Here is an 18,456-nt window from a genome sequence, read left to right on the forward strand (position 1 = left end):
CATGTTCAGGCCCATATTAAGATCTGACTATAAGGTACCCAACTCAAAACAGAGCAGCAACACTAGGAGTAGGGCAGCCTGCAGGGAAACCAACTATTGAGCCCTGTAGCAAGTAGGGAATTTATGGCAAAAGAATGATTCATACATAGTTTTCCACTATGGACAAACGCACCATCTCTTTAAGGCCAGAGTTTTCCACAGGCCTCTGAATGCAAATGCCAAATATTTTGTCATGCTTTTCTCGTAGCCTATATCTCACCGCAGCCAGGGCTTGGAATGAGGCATATAATATAACAACAAACCAGAGACCTGGCACACATGAGGCTACTCACTGGCTTTTCTCATGCATATGGTTTATTTTTCCCTGCTATGTCAATCCTTATAGGGCTTTACCACTACATCTGCCTCCCGGGAGCCTGCTATTTCAACGGTTACAGGGAAGGTGCAGAAGAAAGAGGAAGGATACATTCAATCCTTTCTACTCTTTTCAAGTTAAAGGTCTCACATCCACACCATTAATTAAGCAGATTAATTAAACAGACAAGCCTCTGCAGCAGCAAACCCTCTCTAAGGACAGATACTGAACAGCTCCAGGCTTTGAACCATAGCACATAACAGACTTCTGATTATTTCAGATCAAACGTCTTGCACGGTAACCTTCTTTAGGCCAATGTCATTTCATCAACGTCTTGTATTCCTCTGCAAGCACAGATATGGATAGTATTTTTCCCCAAGGTGACAAGGAATAGAAGACAAAAGGCAACAGGGAGTATGGAGATTACAGCAGGTCTTGCTGGCTTTCGTTTTTTCTTTTCCAAAGCATCTGATTTATGGTTTACCTTTTGTGATGTAGGAAGCAATTTAAAAATAGCAAAACGGTGGCTGAATTTGAGAATTCTGGTCTGAACAGAATCCACAACAACACGCATCAGTAGTGCACACGGTAGCCAGGGGAATCCAGACATGCTTGACAAACAGTGGGCAAGGTTGCAGGGTAGGGAAGGGATGCAGGACCCCATTCCTAAATATTACTTTTCAGAGAAAGGTAATATTACTTTTCAGAGGACTGCTTTAGTAGTGGGAAAGCTGTGCACATTCAGGAGTACATATTTACAGACATAGGTACGCCAATACTGCCAGGAAGGACAGGCAAATCTTTTGGTTGTTTGCTTGCATGTCCTTTCTTTAGCTATTATTAAGTATACATAAAAAGACAGACCTACAGCTATTACCGTATGGAAAGATCACAAGATCAGTCTTTAAGCCAGAAAAACGAGTCCTGATGTGACCACTGCTGTAAACAGTGCTCTTTAACAGTGACTTTTCTTTAGGGCTCACTGGATGTAACTGTGAGGATGGCCATGTCATATTTCACTGCAGGAAAGAACCCAGCTTCTTTTCCAGCTCCCCTGCTGTATTAGGATGTCCAGAATCAGTTTGATACAGCTTTCACTAGGAAAAGCGAGGAAGTCAGCAAGAATATTAAAAGTGTTTGGACAACTTCTCTGGAGCTGGACAAAAACAGCATTTGGAGTATCAGAATGCTCTTTTTTTCCCCTGTCTAGATCATACCAGGTAATAGCAGCTTTTCAGGGTCACTCAACCTCTCCTTCTTCCCTCCTTTATTCTGAATGGACCAGAACGACTGTATCTTATCTTCTCTCTTTAAAATGCCACATAATATCCTTCCATAGTGCTGACAACATCACTGTTACTCTCCAGCAGTTCCAAGACACGGTGCATCACCACTTCAGCCAGAGAGGGGTTGTAGCTCTGCTGAACACAGCTCAGAACATGAAGGAAATGGCAGCCTTTTTCAGCATCTGCAGAAAAAAAAAAAGGACAATGCAGCCAGGCACGGAGGAAAGACTTCAGTCTAACTGCCTCTTTTTAGCTATTATAATCCTGATTAGTCATGAAAAAAAACACAGCTGTTGGAGAAGATGAATGCCCTAGGTACTACAGCAGAGATGCATGTATTCATAGGGAAGAGATCCAGTCTGTGTCTACAGTTCTCTAATTATCAACTGTTCGCACTGACTTTTCTGGGAAGTGTCAGGGCTATAACACTAGTAATGAGAGTGAAAGATAATCAGTCTTGCAAACTCTAATATACAGGGCTCTAATATACTGAATGATTCAGTACAACCTGATGATGAGGTTAGTAACTTAAGGGTACATCCACTGTCCACCTATGCAAGCCATCCAGTTTCTGTAACTGCAGAAGAAGCCAAATGAAAATCCTTTTTTGCTCATACCCAATTTCAAAAACATCCAGAACAGAAGGTCTGAGGCCAGGACCTGTAACTGCTTGCCCAATGCTGGCATCTTGTGGAAAAACTGCTACAGTGCAATTTTCATTCACCTAGCAATGCAATCCCATCCCCGCCCTTCAGACTACTCGGACAATTACAGGAGTAGAAAGTCACAGAACTTCAGTATCAAATTTTATCTCCTTTTAAGAGGAATGAACCCTGAAAATGTACAAGAGAACAGATATGTAATAATAATCCCCCTTCCTAGAGTGCAAGCCTCTGTGTGCCTGGTGGAGCCATCATTTGAAGCTCAGCTGTCCCACTCAACATTTCCCCCAACAGACCCTGCAAACCCACTAGTTATCAGTGCTGCAGGCTTCCAGTCTCCCCAAGTACTGAACTTCACAACAGATTTCTTTCTCCTCCATGGCTAACAATGGAAAACTAGCATAAATGAGATACCTCATCACAAACGACTTTCTTCCTCCCCAGCCCTCAGCTCACATGATGTAAGGCCAGTTTGATAAAGGTACTGAGAAATTTCCATGGGCTAGGAAGATCCCTGTATTTTGTTGTTGCTGCCTTTGGTTTTATTTTTGCCAATCTCTACTTGAGAATCAGCTGAGGCCCAGAACTGCCTTGGAAGCTGCTGAGGAAAGTCACTGGTAGATAGGAGGCAACACTGAATATTGGTAAACAAACAGTTCAGCCTATTAGGCTGTAATTCAGGCAAAGATATTTCTTTAGAAGTCAGTGATCCAGTGTGATGAAAGACCTTTGTGGCTGGTAGCCAAAAACACATCCACCACCCTAGGATGGATAAGTACAGAGAACAGAACAATGCCTCTACCTGGTCATAGTGAGTGTTGTTGCAAACAATGTGGGTAGCTGCATTTTGCATTAGTCATAGGTTTGTCATAAGAAGGTCAAAACACCCATCCCTGATCTACAGTAACTTAGCTTAAGTCTTGATGAATTAGATTAGTGATTCAAGTGTTACCCAACAGTACAATACATACTTTCCTCCTAGATGCTGGTAGAAAATGGCATTTTGGGGTAGCTGCAGGTGTGTACAATCATTAATTAACCCAGAAACAGTCCTAGTCTACAACCCAACTTTGAGGGAATACAGTCCTTGCAGTGGAGTAATGCTGTCCCTCTTTCTTTGACATCCTGAGTTCTAGCTTTTGTCCAGCCACTAAGGTAAGCCAGGCTGTGATTAACTGTCTTGCCTGACTACCAATATCGGAGAGGACAGAGTTATAGAACGACTACAATTTACCCACTGTGGACATCTCACACAGGGTCCATTTCAACATATTAAATTTAACTTCAAGAGGTTCTGTTTTTTCCTTCTCTACTATTAGCCTCATCTAAGTCTAAAATCAGAGCAAATGTGTCAAAAAAAAAAAAAGAAAAAAGAAACAAATCTGGACTAAGTCTACCATTTTGCAGTTCAGTCTGGAATCAAAATGTACTGTCGTCCTTTTCTGGCTGTCTTAAGCCTCTATATAGACCCACAGTAGCCTCGCATGAGGGCATTTAGGATCAGGCTGTTTAGAATCACAATTGGAGCCAAGGACTAGGATTGTCATGTAGGCATATTACAGATCAGGGTTTGCAGAGCTCTGACTAGGCACGCTGAGGATTTTTTTATTTGTACAATAGTTCCAGGCAGCTGGGTTGGGCCTGAGAATGTGTCACAACTAAAGCAATGGGGTGAGGCACTGCCTTGAACACTGGCAGAGAAGTAACTCATTGGAGAGAAGAGTTTGGTTTATCATAAATCAGTCTTACTGTCATGGAAGATTAGTATTACTTTTGAAGAAAAGGTAGGAATTTCTTGCAACAAACAAGCCAAAGCCCTTGAGGTATTACCACGTTCTTATTTTCTCACTAGGAGCCTGCTCACTAGTCAGTCCCACCAGCAGAGGGGGTCCGACCGCCACACTGAGCTTTGCGCTCTCGCATCATTCAGTGACAACAGACCATCCGCAGTACCCTGTTGGTTTTCATTGAAGCTTCTTGGCTTTCCTTCTCAAAATCTTCTATTACCAGTGACCAGGACATTGAAACGGTCCTTCTGAAAACTAGCAGAGAAAGAGACACTGACCTGGAAATTGTCCTGTTTACAACAGGAAACTAAGTAGGTGGAAAGCTTCAAGGAGAACAAGAGGCTCTGTAAAGCAGTTGCTATTTTTAACCTGCTCGGATGGAAAACATGGCTTTGAGGACTCAGGACTCTTCAAAGTCTTTTCTGTGACTATCTATGAGTTTCTGCTGTTGACTCCTCCTGACTGGGAGAAAGAAGTTCCCAACATGTCACGGAGCACTGAGAGTACTTTACCAGTGTGATAATGCTCAAGAGGGGAGTTAAACACCAGGTAGTCACTCAGCACCCTGTGTCAACTGTATACAGGTTCTGGCCTTTATACTGGCACAATTATACCAAAAAAAAAAAAAAAAAAAAGGGCTCCCAGGAGAACTAGCTGAGGTATAAAATAGGCAGAGGAATGATATGTCTTTTATAGAGAAGATGTTTGTATTTGTTAATCGGATAAAAGACAATAAAACAATGTGCTATGGTATCTTGTTGCACTGGAACAGCCTCAGGCAAATGAGCCCATGTTCACCCGCATGCCCAGTAACATCTACTCCCTCCATCCCCCAAAGATACAGAACTTTTATCTCCACCTATAAACCTTGTCTACAATTGTACCACTGTTTAAGGCAGCCAGTTGAAAACTCAAAAATAATATCACTTCACTTAGCCTTTTTTCCCTGCAGGATAACCATCATATGCCAGGTCCTACAAGCACTACTGTAGTTACGATAGTATTAGGATAGGAGCAATTTAAGATTATATGCCTTATGTTCTAGTCAGTCATTTATTCTATACTAAAGTGCACTATGCCCCACAAATAGCTGCACTCCAGCAGCAAGTGATCCCTGCTGACACATTCTGCCCAATGAATTGAAAGAAACTCTGTAGCAATGTACATGTGTAATTAGCAGACATTCAAGTCAAGCACAAGCTATCACTATGGCAATAAGACACAATAGGCTTGAGGGACAGGGATAACTCAGAAGCCACATGAGGTACATTATCTGAAAAGTGGATTTTGTCAGGCTGAAATCCCTACCTGCAAAGAACAACCACCTGAGCTCTACCTGAGCTTAAAATCTACAGAGAATATCATACTGACAAATAAATTTTATTGTTGACTTAATAGAGGCGGGGATTTCACCTTCCTGTATGGTCACTTTTGTGTCAACTCCCCTGTGGAAACTGAACTAGCAAGATTAGGTACTTATCCAGAGTGCAAAGCAACAGCTGCTAGGTGCTGACCTAACTTCATTACATTTGGTTCCTCCCAAAAATCTAAGTATTCTCAAAAGATATAGATCTAAGATAACTGCTGCTTATTTCAGATATGAGAGGTTTGCTTCCTGCTGGGCACACCTGCTCTTTCTCTCTCCATGCTCACAGGAAGCTGCTCTTGCACTCCTGCTTTTAGCTATACTGATTAGCTACACTAGCAACTTAGCTCCGAGTTCAAGGGTAAGGACAAGAAACATGTCTAATCCAGCAGCAGGAGGAGATATTGTCATCAATTTATCAGCACCAGCTCATCAGAGCCCTGATCACACTGCTACTTACGCCTGGGTTTTCGACAGTCTTCTTTAATCACATCAAGGGTCACTTTAAGTAGCTCCTTATCATGGTCAGTCACCTGGAGAAAACAGAAGAAACTGGCAATTTATAGCAGTCTGTTTCACAGTAGATGGCATGACTGCTGAAAAGCAATCCAAGGCCATGATGTATTCTAAACTAACACTGTCGTAACTACAGTCTGCATTATGTTCTGCCTCCAAGATTAATAATGAACGTTAAATCTTCACTTATTATTTTTAGTGCCATTAGCAGCATCCATGAGTTCGGTGAAGAACATGATATACCAGAATTCAACCCAAAGGAGGGGGTGACTGACTCAGTAAAACACCAAGTTTCAGCCCACTTTGCTAAAGAGAACTGTCCCAGGCTTCAGTGTGCTCAGCTGCATCAGCACACAGTTTGGCAACCCAGTGAACACAGATTGTGCTTGGAACAGCAGCAGCGCTTAAGTCTGGTGCTGAGTTACAAAAAGAACAAATCAGTGGGTGATACAGAAGTAAAAGCAACAGTGAAGTACGCTGGGGATAAGACTTCTGAGCAAATAAACAGGACTTGGATGTCCAGCTTCTCTTTCTGAAACATTTTTACTATTTCTGAAACATTTCTGCTGTTTCTACTGACTATGAAAGTCATACCCCTGAACCTGTTTGCAACCACAGCTCAGTTCCTTACATGGTATAAGTCCTTGGAGCTACTAGGTTTCTGGAAAACCACCCCTTTTTCTTGTAGCATCCTTATTGCTTCCTTAAAAACACTGTGAATCCTTTTGGAACGGGAGTCACTTTTTGACTTCACCTGGATGGGAAGAAAGGAATGAAGCAGATGGTGAGAAATCTCAGCTCAACTGAAGTTACCAGCAAAAGCTCCAGATGCTGGCAAAATCAAGTGGTTTTGTTACACATTTTTCTTTATTTAGTAATTCACAAATCATATGTTATGTATGAAATAATCAACATCCCTAAGCTTAAAAAAAAAAAAACCACAACAAAAAACGCACACAAAAGAAAAAAAAACAAAAACAAAAACAAAAACCCACAGACTAAGAAAATGAAACAAACACCAGAAGCTTGTGCTATTCTTAATGAACCACAATCTCTTAACTGCCTTCTTTGTATTTAGCAGCTATTTGCTTATGTACTGAGAACTCTCTTTTGGAATAGGCTTGTGATGCTCGCAGAGCATTTGACTGTTTAGCTAATCAAGCTTTTCTCATATTCAGAGTTTTCCTGGTAATAAGGGTAGGATGGATAGAGAGCTCAGTGCTTTGTAAGGTGATATTTAGGAGGAATCCAAGTACTGGGGAAGAAAAGGAAGAAAATGGCAAGAACAGTATTGTTTCTTGTCCCCTTAGTTTCCAAATTTTTACACGCATTCTGGTCATGCTCTCAAGAGTTTATCCACAGCCTAACAAAATGAAAGGATAAAGACCATGCAAGAAATTAAGACAGGTATACAAGGTAAGGGAACGAGGATTTGGTTTTGAGGACAGTTAGGAAACGAGTCTCTTGTAAAAGGAGAACAACTGCCTGGAAGTCCATAACTGAGGACGTTATTTAGAACAAAGGGCTCTGTGTTTGGGACACATCTAAGAGTAGGAAGGAAGGGATGGGAGAAAAAAAAAAAAAAAAATCAGGGAAAAACAGGGTTTGCTTGGAAGTAGAGCAGAGCTAAGACAGTGGAATGTCAGCTAGGGAAGTGGAAGGAAATCGGCTGTGGAGGGGAAAAAGTATGGGTAGATAAGAGCAAGACCACAACTTACTCTTCTCCATCTCTATGTCCTACTATGTCCTTCAACCTCGCATTTATCTACACAGACTGCTTAAATTCCCCAGTTGTTGCTTCCTCATCTGTTGGGAGCACACTGTGCTCCCTGTGGTTTTCTTTGAGAACAGAGCTCAACTGCTTCCCACAAACCAACATGTGATAACTGGAACCACACCAGAGCAACCAAAGCAAGATTGCCAAGCCATTTCTTCAGCTATCACCATAATGCTCCCATCCTGTCCTGAACAAAAGTATCAGACTTCATGTGTCCTGCTTCACTTACCAGATGCATTCACAGAAGCCTTGGGAGCAAAACAGCCGACCACCATGCACCAGAATGAATTCACAAGAATATGTGAAACAGAGACCATATTAGCAATGGAAGAATATATTATCACAAAACATTCATTTGATCTATTTGCAAGTCTCAAGTGAAACTCAGACTGCTTCTAAGCCTGGAAGCTGATGAGCCTAACTGGGAATAGTTCAGAGATCAAATAGGGATATTAGCATTAGCATGCATCACAAGTTTCTGCATCCCCTTCTTCCAGCTAATCCTCAATATTTCAACAAGCTATAATCACACCTCTCTTTCTCTGTGTCCCACCAAAGCTAACTATCTTTTACCTCTCAAATCGACAGTCAAAAATAATTGCCTAATAGTTCAAGATAATTAACATAGAACAATGGCTATTATTCTCAGTTCAGTTTTTTTCCTTCTGTTCCAGACTGAAGGACTTTAGTGCCCAAATATTTGCCTGTCCCCTTGTCCACCACAGCTATATCAGTTTGGATAACAACAGAGAGTGCTTCTAACTAGAAACTTGACCATACATCTGGACACCATTCCAGTCACGGCGTTAATACCACTACTGTATTTCTCTCCATAGAGCCTTTTCTGATGAACTGAAGAAACAGACATAAAACGTAGCAGAAAGGGTTAAGTGAAGAGTGAATATTTTCTCATGGAAAAGCACATTCTTATAGCCATAAGTAAAATGAAGAGACTTTGCCTCTCACTCAAATGCAGTAATAAATCCCCAAGAATCTAAGAAACTGCTAGCAAAGCAACCACCTCAAGACTCTGATCAATTTTTAATGTGAAAGCAAACATTTGGGGAGAAAAAAAGATAAAAATATCTCCAAAGAAGCACGATAATTATTCTGTTTGGCTTAACACTGAAATCCCGTCAGAAAAGGGAGATAATTAAAAACAGACTCTGTGTGAACTGACACACAGCTCAGCCTGGATGGATACTGAAACAGAATCACTAAGAATGCAAGTCAAGGGATTGACAGAGCGAACACAGAGGGGCAGGCTTGGGAGCGAGAAAGTAAGTAAGCAGCTGCTACATATTAGCACCTTCTCATACATGCTGCAGAGTGCAAGGGAAAGGGCTCCATGGCAGAAGGACTGTTCCCAAAGAACAACTGAGGGCTCCTGCCCGCTTCAGGGGCTTTAATATTATCCTCAAATGACAGGAAAAGTTTGGGTTTTTTTTCCTAGTGTGCTCTAGAACATGCTTCCTCCTCTCCATCCCTCCGAGCAAAGCAACATTTGAGGAGTTTCTTTGTGAATACAATCTAAAATTACTTAATCTGTTCTTTTGGTCCACCCAAAATATCTCCAGCATCTCATCCTACAAATTCATAAGTCAACAGTACTTCTTCCCAATACCTTATTACTCTCTTTTATGCCAAACCAGGCCCTCATTTCCTCTGGACTTGGCTCTCCCCTCAGAGCCAACCTACATCTAAGCTTGTGATTTAGTCTACTGAGCTGAAATCTACATGGTGCTATACATAGAATAAATCTAGGACTACGAAATCCTATGTGATTTCACATCCCTGCTTTTATTTTAGAAGGAGACTGAAAAATGCTTGCATTTCAACAGTTATAAAGATGTATTGTAGCTGTTAACGTAGCTCCTTCTGAGTCACAGCTTATTAGCCATCACTTTACTTTTACAAAGCTTTTCATCTGAGAAACACAGTTATTAAGTAGTTTAACTGCTGATCCAAATCACCAGCAAGATTTGAATCTGGATTTTGAATCTACCTCTCACAATGTTCACACTTCGTTTTGCAAATTGCCCCCCTTCAGCATGCCTTAGTTTCAGGGTGCACATTTTCAGGTTCCCTGAAATGCTGACAGCAGGCGTTCCCCCCCCCTCTCCCAAATCAGGTCCTTTTCAAATAAAATAAATGAAGCTGTACATCCAAACACAGGAGCATCCAAAAAATCATTCACTTTTGTAAACACGTTCCCTCACCTCCCCCCCCACCAGAGAAAGAAGCAGCTGTTAAATAACAATTTTACTATTACTACCCTCCCTCCCAAGACCAACCAAGGACTCTGTAGCAAAGCCAACAGAAGAATCCATGTCTCAAGAATTAAGCTGGTATTTTAATCAATATATTCCGCCTGATGCGTCTCACACAGCTTAGTGGGCTGGTGCTGTGCAGCCACTTATTCTCAGATCTTTAAAACAAGACAAACTCTCTGTACAATCAATAAAAGGTCAAAGAATGAAGTGGTACAGGAATTAGTCAGTCTGTTCAAAACGCTGAAAGTATGTAACCTTTGGCTCATTATGAATCACAACACACCCTGATGGTGTTAAAGTTTCCTGGTATAACCACACACGTGATTCTACTCGTGGAATTGCCCTTGCAATTTCTCATGCAATGTTTAATCCTTGGCTTAGACAGGTAACAATTTTAGTAATAGTGATTCTGGACATGTCAGACCTGAAGTCCTATAATAAGCTTTGAAATTTACATATCTAAAGTACCAGAGAAGCCTCCTCAAGAGGCAGGAAGACAAGCACATAGTATCAAGAATGTATAATGCACTATGTTATACCTACAGTACAATGTACAGGGTATATACAGTAAGTATGAACAACACTGTAAAACTCCCTGCTTTAACTACTTGTCACTGTGACCTTGAGATAATATTCAAATCAAGAGAAGTACAAACAGCAGAGTCTGGAAAGCACAGCCCAAGTTATGTGTCCAAGCTAGTGACATACACAAACTGGAATGGTAATACTAAAAGAGCACACACTATAGCTTATGCATGGAAGAAGTGCATTAAAATGGTTAATCAAGACTGGCTGGTTGCAAGTCATATTTAATCCAGTTGAGAAACTGGATGGATCAAGTTCACATGTAGTTTTCTTTAAAAAAAAAGGAACCAAAGGCTTGTGCATTTGCCAAACATAATTGCCTAAGTCCAGCAAGTACACTCTTTAGGTTCTCTAAGCACAAGATTACTTTTTCTGTTTTTTTGCTTGTAGTCCTCCTTGTGTTACCCACCCCTCCACAGTCTCAAAAGTGATTTGTTTTAAGGGATATGGGAAATGCTACAGCTTAGGGATAAGAGGGGGAACTGGTTATGTGAAATAAAGCTTCATTGGTTTTAAAAATCGTAACAGATTTGCTAATTTTTAATTATTTTAAAAAACACCAAGCCTTCCAATTCTCTTACCCATCCTCTGTAGACTATAAAATGAAATGTTCCGTAGTGTATGCCTGAGCAGAGGACACGATTTGAGTTCTGCCATGTACATCTGCTGGACAGAAATTTATTCTGGAGAGCCAGAAGACTGCACTGCTGGAGAGCCATTAGGACTGGAACTAGGTATTGTAGGACACGTACGGAACGTGGACAGGACTCGGGTACAGTAATGCTGAAAAGGAACAGAGAGATGCTGCCTACCTCAAGCTATCCCAGCTACCTCGTTCCATCCTGCTCTGCTCCACTGCCAATGACTCCATACCAGCTCACCACCTCCCTGGAGAAAATACTCCATGGGCAGATGCCCTCCCACTATGATGAACACTATGCAAGTACTTTAGAAGTTGGGAAAGAGATGAAGGGGGTGCACCACATCTCCTAGGATCACAGGAAAAGGAAGAGAGAGGCAAGAAAAGAGTTTAACAGCAACTGTGCTCTAGAACAGTGGAATCGGGGTAAAAGAAAATGAAGTTATACATACAACTAACTCATCCTTTCACATCCATGAAAAGTGCAAGAAGTGAACAAGTGTGTATATTGTGGTGTGGCCTAATTAGTTTGGTCCACTCATCTAGCTCCTACCTTCCCAAATAGGCATGAAAAAACATTGTTCCACATTAGCAGCACCCTTTATGCTTTTAGCTTGAAAGCAATGCAAATCAGAAGACTATAGAAGGCAAAAGAAAGGAAGAGGGACAGAAATCAGGTCTATTACACTTATTTTTGTGGATCAAACTGGGTACTTGACCCTTTGCCAGTTAAGAGCAGTGACACCTTCAAGAGACAGAGCAGAGGAAAAACACAATGCATTCCCAGAGCATTACTAGGTGCTTCTCTTAATGCATTCAGGTCACTTGACAACTGCAGGTTCTTTCTTATGCAAAGATATATAAGCCTCTTTGCAAGGAATTAATACCAAAGGTCAACAGGGAGAACTGCAATTTCTAAATAAGCATCTGTGTGCCCAAATTCCTGGGACATATACTCACACCCTTGCATCAGGACCAACTATTAATTATAATAGCTCCTCATGACTGCTAATAACACTGATGCTACATTGTTTTTGTTAGTTTGGGTTTGTTTTGTTTTGGTTTGGTTTTTTTTTGTGTGTGTGCCTTTCTATGTTTGTTCTGCACCAGTTCCTACTTTAAATGGCTTTGCAAGTTATCAATCTTGATTTTCCTATAAATGCTGAAACTTCAAAGATGGAAGTTGCCAGTATTAGTCACAATGACCACTACTTCCTTTAATGTAAAGTGTTTCAGAACTTTTAATACTGTTCCAGCTAGTTTAGAAGAAATACCCTGTCCCATGTTGTATATTCTAGTATCAAACTTCTCTGTCAAAAATTAGAGGAGTTCCTGTTATTGTTTATATCCATGATCGATTTAAAGCAAACAACAAAAATGCTTGTAATAAAAATAAATGAAACTGCTTTCAAGAAGCAGCTATCAGCAGCAGTTCAACAAGCCAACAGGAATAGAGCTACTTTTCATTATTATTTGACCTCACCTACAAGTGACTGGTTTCTGTGTTGGGTTGTGTTTGTTTTTGGTTTTTTTTTTTTTAAGAATTAAACAAACATCAGATGTTAACATAACAGCACTTAACTTTACAGTGCATATCAGAATCTGGCAATGAAAATGACTGCCATGGATTTATTTCTCTACAGAAAACCAAAAAGTAAACAAGTGAGTCACAAAGCTCTAGTTTAAGTTTCAGTTGCCATTGGTAACATGATAAAAGCCATAACTCTGTTACTTTTGCAGAACTTTACCACTTCACACCAGTTTAGAATCTGGTTTGTAATTTATCTAAATAACAGAGTCATATAAAGCCATTTTACAAAATGGTTTTTGTTCTATTTCCCATTCTGCAGCTGATCAAGAGCATACTATCTCACTGGAAAGTTTCTTAACAGTTTGGTTACATGGAACTGCATGTAAACTGATTTCAGTTAAATCCCACCTTCTGATTCTTTCAATCATGGCCTTTCACAACTAGGGATTTCCAACAAGAGAAACATGTGCAGGGAGCACTGTTTATCCACTCATTATAATCTCCTTCTGAAAGCTACGTCTCTATTAATATGCTGAGCTTCAAATGAGAAACAAGATAAAGACTTTGTGCTCCCTTCTCCTGATCAAATTCAGGGTATCAAACATCTGTCCCAAACAGCTCAAGGACCTTAAAGGAATCTCCTTTTCTGACACTGCCACCGTTTACAGATCTAGGTAAGTTAGTGCCTGTTGCAGACTGCAAGGTTACTCAGCCCTAATACAAGATCACCCTTAACAACAGAATTTTCTCATATAGCATTCTTCAGTTTATATGTCTCAAGTGACAAGATCTCCTCAAGCTCTGTAAATAATTCATGCATAAAGCTAAAGCACTTGTGGTTTTTGAATACTCTGAAGGCACCAGTCTCTTACCTGGTTGTTTATACTTTTTTAAAGTACATGGTATTACTTCCCCCCACTAAAAACTTGAAAAAGTTGCATTCACTCACCTCCTGACAGCTGGGACTGTGTAGATGCACACCAGCCAGTGACACCAGACTATCGATTGTTTCCAGCTCCTGTTGGTAAAAGGTCTGAATTTTGTTTTCTAGTAGAAAGGCTTTCACTTTCTCATGCAGCATATTGATTGAGAAATTCTGACCCTCCAGGCCACTACAAGGATACATAGAACGTGTCAAAAGGCAAGAAATCTACTACTAACATTTTTTAGAACAATTACCTAAAGTTAGCCTGATAGACTGGTTTTCAAAGGTCAAAAGGTATTTTAGTGTCTTTACAGAATCTGAATTTAAACCTTAATTAAAACAGACCATTTTTATATGCAATGAATATCCAACTGTTCCTCTTCAATCATTTGCTGTAACAGTGTTGTGATTTTAAGATCTGCCATCTCCAAAACTACACTACATGCATCAGACCTGCCAATAAGCATCAAGCTACCCTTAAACTGAATACAGGAATGGGTGTTTGACTGAGTTTATTGAGGTTATGTATTTGTGATTTGACGATGACATGGGCAGCAGAAGTTGAGAGCATTTTGATGGAATAGCTCCTTATCCTTACATATAAAACAAAATCAGGCAAGGACACTCATCCATCTAATCTGTTGACCTCACCCCCAAATCTTGCTCCAAACCCCAGCTTTCTTTACTATATGCAAGAGGTCTGCACACAGTATTTTACTACCTTCCTAATATTCACTTTGGTTCAGCATTATATTCTTTTCTCAGATTATGGACAGGTATCTCATCTGTATGGATCATCAACTATTTGGGCAAAAAGCAGGCTGCTACTATATGCTTGTGCAGAGTCTAAGTTACAGTCGGGCCCTGTTCTATCTTTTCTATAGTTATTACAATAACAAATAAACAATAATAAAATCCCACACTATGCCCCAAGACCAGCCTGGATATTGCATTTACCTCTGTCCCTCCTCGAGGCCTTGGAAAGGTTTATCGTAAACTTCTCTATAGAGACAGGGGAGCTCCAGCATTCTTGAAATCTGAACATCATACACAGGATCATCCACTTTATCTGGAGCGGCAAAAAGAACACACATACTTGGCCAGAACTGCCATACCAATTTTTCAAGCAAGCGTACCTGAGGCAGCACAACAGAGATCCACATGCCAGTATTAAATGGGCAAATTTTGTTCGCTGTTGTTTTTATAACAGCAAAACCACAAAGGCCACTCCTGCTTTTACAGTTTATAAGGAGGTAAATAACCTGGTTTGGTGCATTGCAGATTATGCTTTTGTTTGACAACTTATTTAACAGGAATTTATGATCTATTTTACTTTTCTGCAGTCTTTATCCATTAGATGAAGTTAACACACAGTAAGGAGCTTTATCTGGGCCAAAGTAAAAGCAATTTAGAGGCTATTTGAATTGCATGGCTCTCCTTCAATGAAACAATGGTATTATTACCAGCCCTTGAATGGGTTATATATTCATAAATCTTCCATCTGGAAAGAAGAGTTGAATCCCCTCTCAGATTTTAGCTGGAGCTGAAAAATCTACAGACTTTTTATCTGAGCTACACAGGGTTTTTAAAAGACAGGCTTCCCCCAGCAAAGGAACCATTTCAGTATTGTCTCTGAAAGGTATCACTGGGGAAAACCAACTCTTACACAATAGCACAGACACAGAGGAGAGAAGTTATGTAACTGGAAGCTCTTAGGGTGTAAACAGTGGACTGCAGGACCCTGCTGCCCAAAGAGCTGTCAGACACAGGGGCAGCACCTGCAGATCTGTGCCCAAGTGACTGAAGATGAAGAACACTTCTCAGTCATCCTGCAGAGCCAGAGAATTTAGAAGAACCTGGGCTTCAGTGGTACAATGTGCCCCTATGCTGCTGTCTGCCCATAGAATGGATTATACAGGCTGCAACAGCAACCCTTTCTCCAAAGCAGCTAACACTTTCGATGAAGTGTGACATTAAAAGGTCACCAACTCCCTTCCCATGGGCTTTGGCTGTTCTACTTCCACATGAAGAAAACTGAAGAGCAAGTCACTCTCACAGATACCCAACTACAGTATCTGCATAGCATTTTTGTATGCAGGCTAGTCATCTTTTACAGATTCTTCCAGGAATGCCTCATTTACAGGCAATCTAATCCCACACATTAAGTACTGTGTCTTCTAACCTTACACTGTTAAAATTGAAATAAAGACATACAGATGAAAATATATTTAGAAAAATGATATGCCAGAAAATAAAGTGGAAATTGTTCAATGAATTACATACAGTTTAGATCTCCTCACAAATTCAGACAGCTAAGTTACATACGTCACAGATCCATAACACTCACAGAAACATGAAGCCTGAATTTCTCTTTGTTGCCTGTAGGTTCGGATATGACCTCTGACCCTGACGATATCCCCAATCTCCAACTTGGTTTTCTGGCTCACCATTTCTTGGAGTTTCTTCATCTGTTCAAGCACAGTAAGACTGCTGGGTGTGCCTGGACGACCTGTAAGTGGGGGAAAGGATATCAGGCATTAAGGCCAAGAGGACCGTCCTTTTGCATTCATCCAAACACCTAAGCATCACAGGCGTCATATTACTAAAAAAAGGGGAAGGCCGCAGGCACCACCTGTCCTGGGTAGCAAAACTTTTGGGTGACAAAAGTTAGTTTACAGCATTATATTTAAATAAATAGTTTGCCTGGGAAAAATGTAAAAGGGAGGAGATACTGATTTACCACTGAAAATGTCATAGACGTGTTGCAAAATGGAAAGATTAATTTGAAACGGGTTTTGTCATTTTTTGATTTTGTCATGCTAAGATGGATGAGAGGGGAAAAGAAAGGTCAGTTGAACTTTTTACGTAAAAGAAGAATGAGTCATCTGAGGTGGGGCCAATGTATTCATGTGATGAAATTTCATGTCTATACTGAGGTGAATGCAACTTGACAGAACTTCACATTTATGTAACACACCTTTGCAGAAGAGTAAATTCCTCATAACTTAAAACCTGAGTAATGAACCAATTATCTGTGATCACAATTACAAAAGGCTGGAAGAAAGTTTCCTGTGCCCCCTAGGAGCTGTTTTCTTTCGCAGGTACAAATAAATTCATTTCCATTAATAACATAGTATCCATTCAAGCACTACTGATGTACATGTAAAATAAGAACACGAGGCTGAAACAGGCATTCTGAGTCCTCAATTTTATTTCAAGCAGTATTTCATGCAATTCCTGTAATGAATTTAAGTTCCTCATAAAAAAACTGATTTGATCGTGGGTCTCCACTATTTTTTGGAAAGCTGTGCCACAACATCACCTCTCTAAAAGCGAGAGCTGTCTTCTAGATTCCAGTTCTATTTGGGATCATTTATACCACTTGTCATATCATTGTTAAATGTAAATAAGTATGAATTATCTGTCCGTATAGATGGGCTTAGTTCCACAGACATCAGAGTTTTTAAATTTTACATCCAGCTTTCGTTTCCCCATTCTGTGCGTATGTAACCCTAACGCTGGCAGATGACACTAGTAACATTTATTTCCATAGGATTTGATCAGCTCCATATCAGGGCTGTCAAGCCACTACATGAGCTTTCAAGAAGTTTCCAAAGTAGAAAGTATTCCATACTTTGATCTATGAGAAATGGCGGGAGAAAAAGCAACGAGAAAGCCAGACGCTAGCAAGTTCTTCTGTTACTGAGTGTAATAATAGATTAATTTCAAAGGCACAATTTCTGCACATTTAGAACTTTCCCAAATCATAAAAGATTGCTGGCATCCTCCCACTGAGTTCCAGGCTACTTTCAAGTTCAGCACTGACAGTATATGCATGAGCAGGAGGAAAATATGAATGCAAACAAAGAAGAGAAGATGAATCCTGAAAACACTGTATCTCAACGGTGGGGAACATAGACCAGGTTGCTGGTCAATGGATTGACTTCAGAAACAGAAACTGTGGCGCATAGCAGATTTCCAGCCTAGTTCCTCACTAGATTAAATCACAGAAAGAATTGTAAGAAGAACAATGTCACAGCATAGAACTGAAATACCGTATTATTCAGATAAGGAAAAGGCATGACAGGTCATAATGTAGTGGTTTTACTGGCATCGCCATTGGACACAACACAAAAAGTAATATGAAACTTCCAAAATGGCCCAGGCTGTAGGATGTGATGGTTTAAAATTCTAGAGAGTTGAATTTGCTTTTCTGCAAGTTTGATCATTTACTAAGTTACATAAAACAGACATGAGCAAAAATGTACAGTCAAAAGAGGAATTATTTATTTGATAAATTACCTGATAAAGATGTTTCTGCCACCATGGGATTTTTCCAGCAGACACAATTTATAACTCCAGTACTATCATCCACTGCAAAAAAAAAAATTGCAAGAATTACAGAGTAAGAAAGCAGGTAGTGATGTTCCAAGAAGTGAAGATACATAGATATGTAGGGAGATGACTGCCAAGGATATCTTGTTCCAACCAGTCTGAAAGGGAAAGTGGGTGCTCAACCCCTACTTATACCTCTGAAATAATCTCCACAGTCATTTCAGTCATGGAAGTAGCTCAGCACCAGATACCATGCTTATGTGCACAGTCAGCAAAGTAACAGGTATATTCTCAAAAAAAGATCAAGCACTAATTTAAATTATGAGGCTTCAGTACATACATTGGATACTAAAGGATTTTAATCTCATTGACAAGGTCAGAAGAAGAATCAGTGTTGAAAGCTGAAGCCAGACAAATT

At 40.3% G+C, this 18,456-nt stretch overlaps 1 protein-coding gene across 2 annotated transcripts in view; it reads right to left on the reverse strand.

Annotated features, from left to right (window-relative positions):
* The window catches only part of STN1 (STN1 subunit of CST complex), a 43,864-nt gene continuing 25,408 nt past the window's right edge, over nucleotides 1-18,456 (reverse strand). For both annotated transcript variants that reach the window (XM_068399011.1, XM_068399012.1), the window contains exons 4-10: nucleotides 18,006-18,077; nucleotides 16,051-16,212; nucleotides 14,661-14,772; nucleotides 13,728-13,890; nucleotides 6,604-6,726; nucleotides 5,917-5,989; nucleotides 1-1,823 (exon numbers count right to left, since the gene is read on the reverse strand). In XM_068399011.1, the coding sequence (XP_068255112.1) occupies nucleotides 1,666-1,823; nucleotides 5,917-5,989; nucleotides 6,604-6,726; nucleotides 13,728-13,890; nucleotides 14,661-14,772; nucleotides 16,051-16,212; nucleotides 18,006-18,077 (863 nt within the window). In that variant the 3' untranslated portion in view covers nucleotides 1-1,665. The remainder of the gene's footprint in view (nucleotides 1,824-5,916; nucleotides 5,990-6,603; nucleotides 6,727-13,727; nucleotides 13,891-14,660; nucleotides 14,773-16,050; nucleotides 16,213-18,005; nucleotides 18,078-18,456) is intronic.

This window comes from Nyctibius grandis, chromosome 4 (assembly GCF_013368605.1).
Source record: "Nyctibius grandis isolate bNycGra1 chromosome 4, bNycGra1.pri, whole genome shotgun sequence".
NCBI classification, from domain to species: Eukaryota; Metazoa; Chordata; class Aves; order Nyctibiiformes; family Nyctibiidae; genus Nyctibius; species Nyctibius grandis.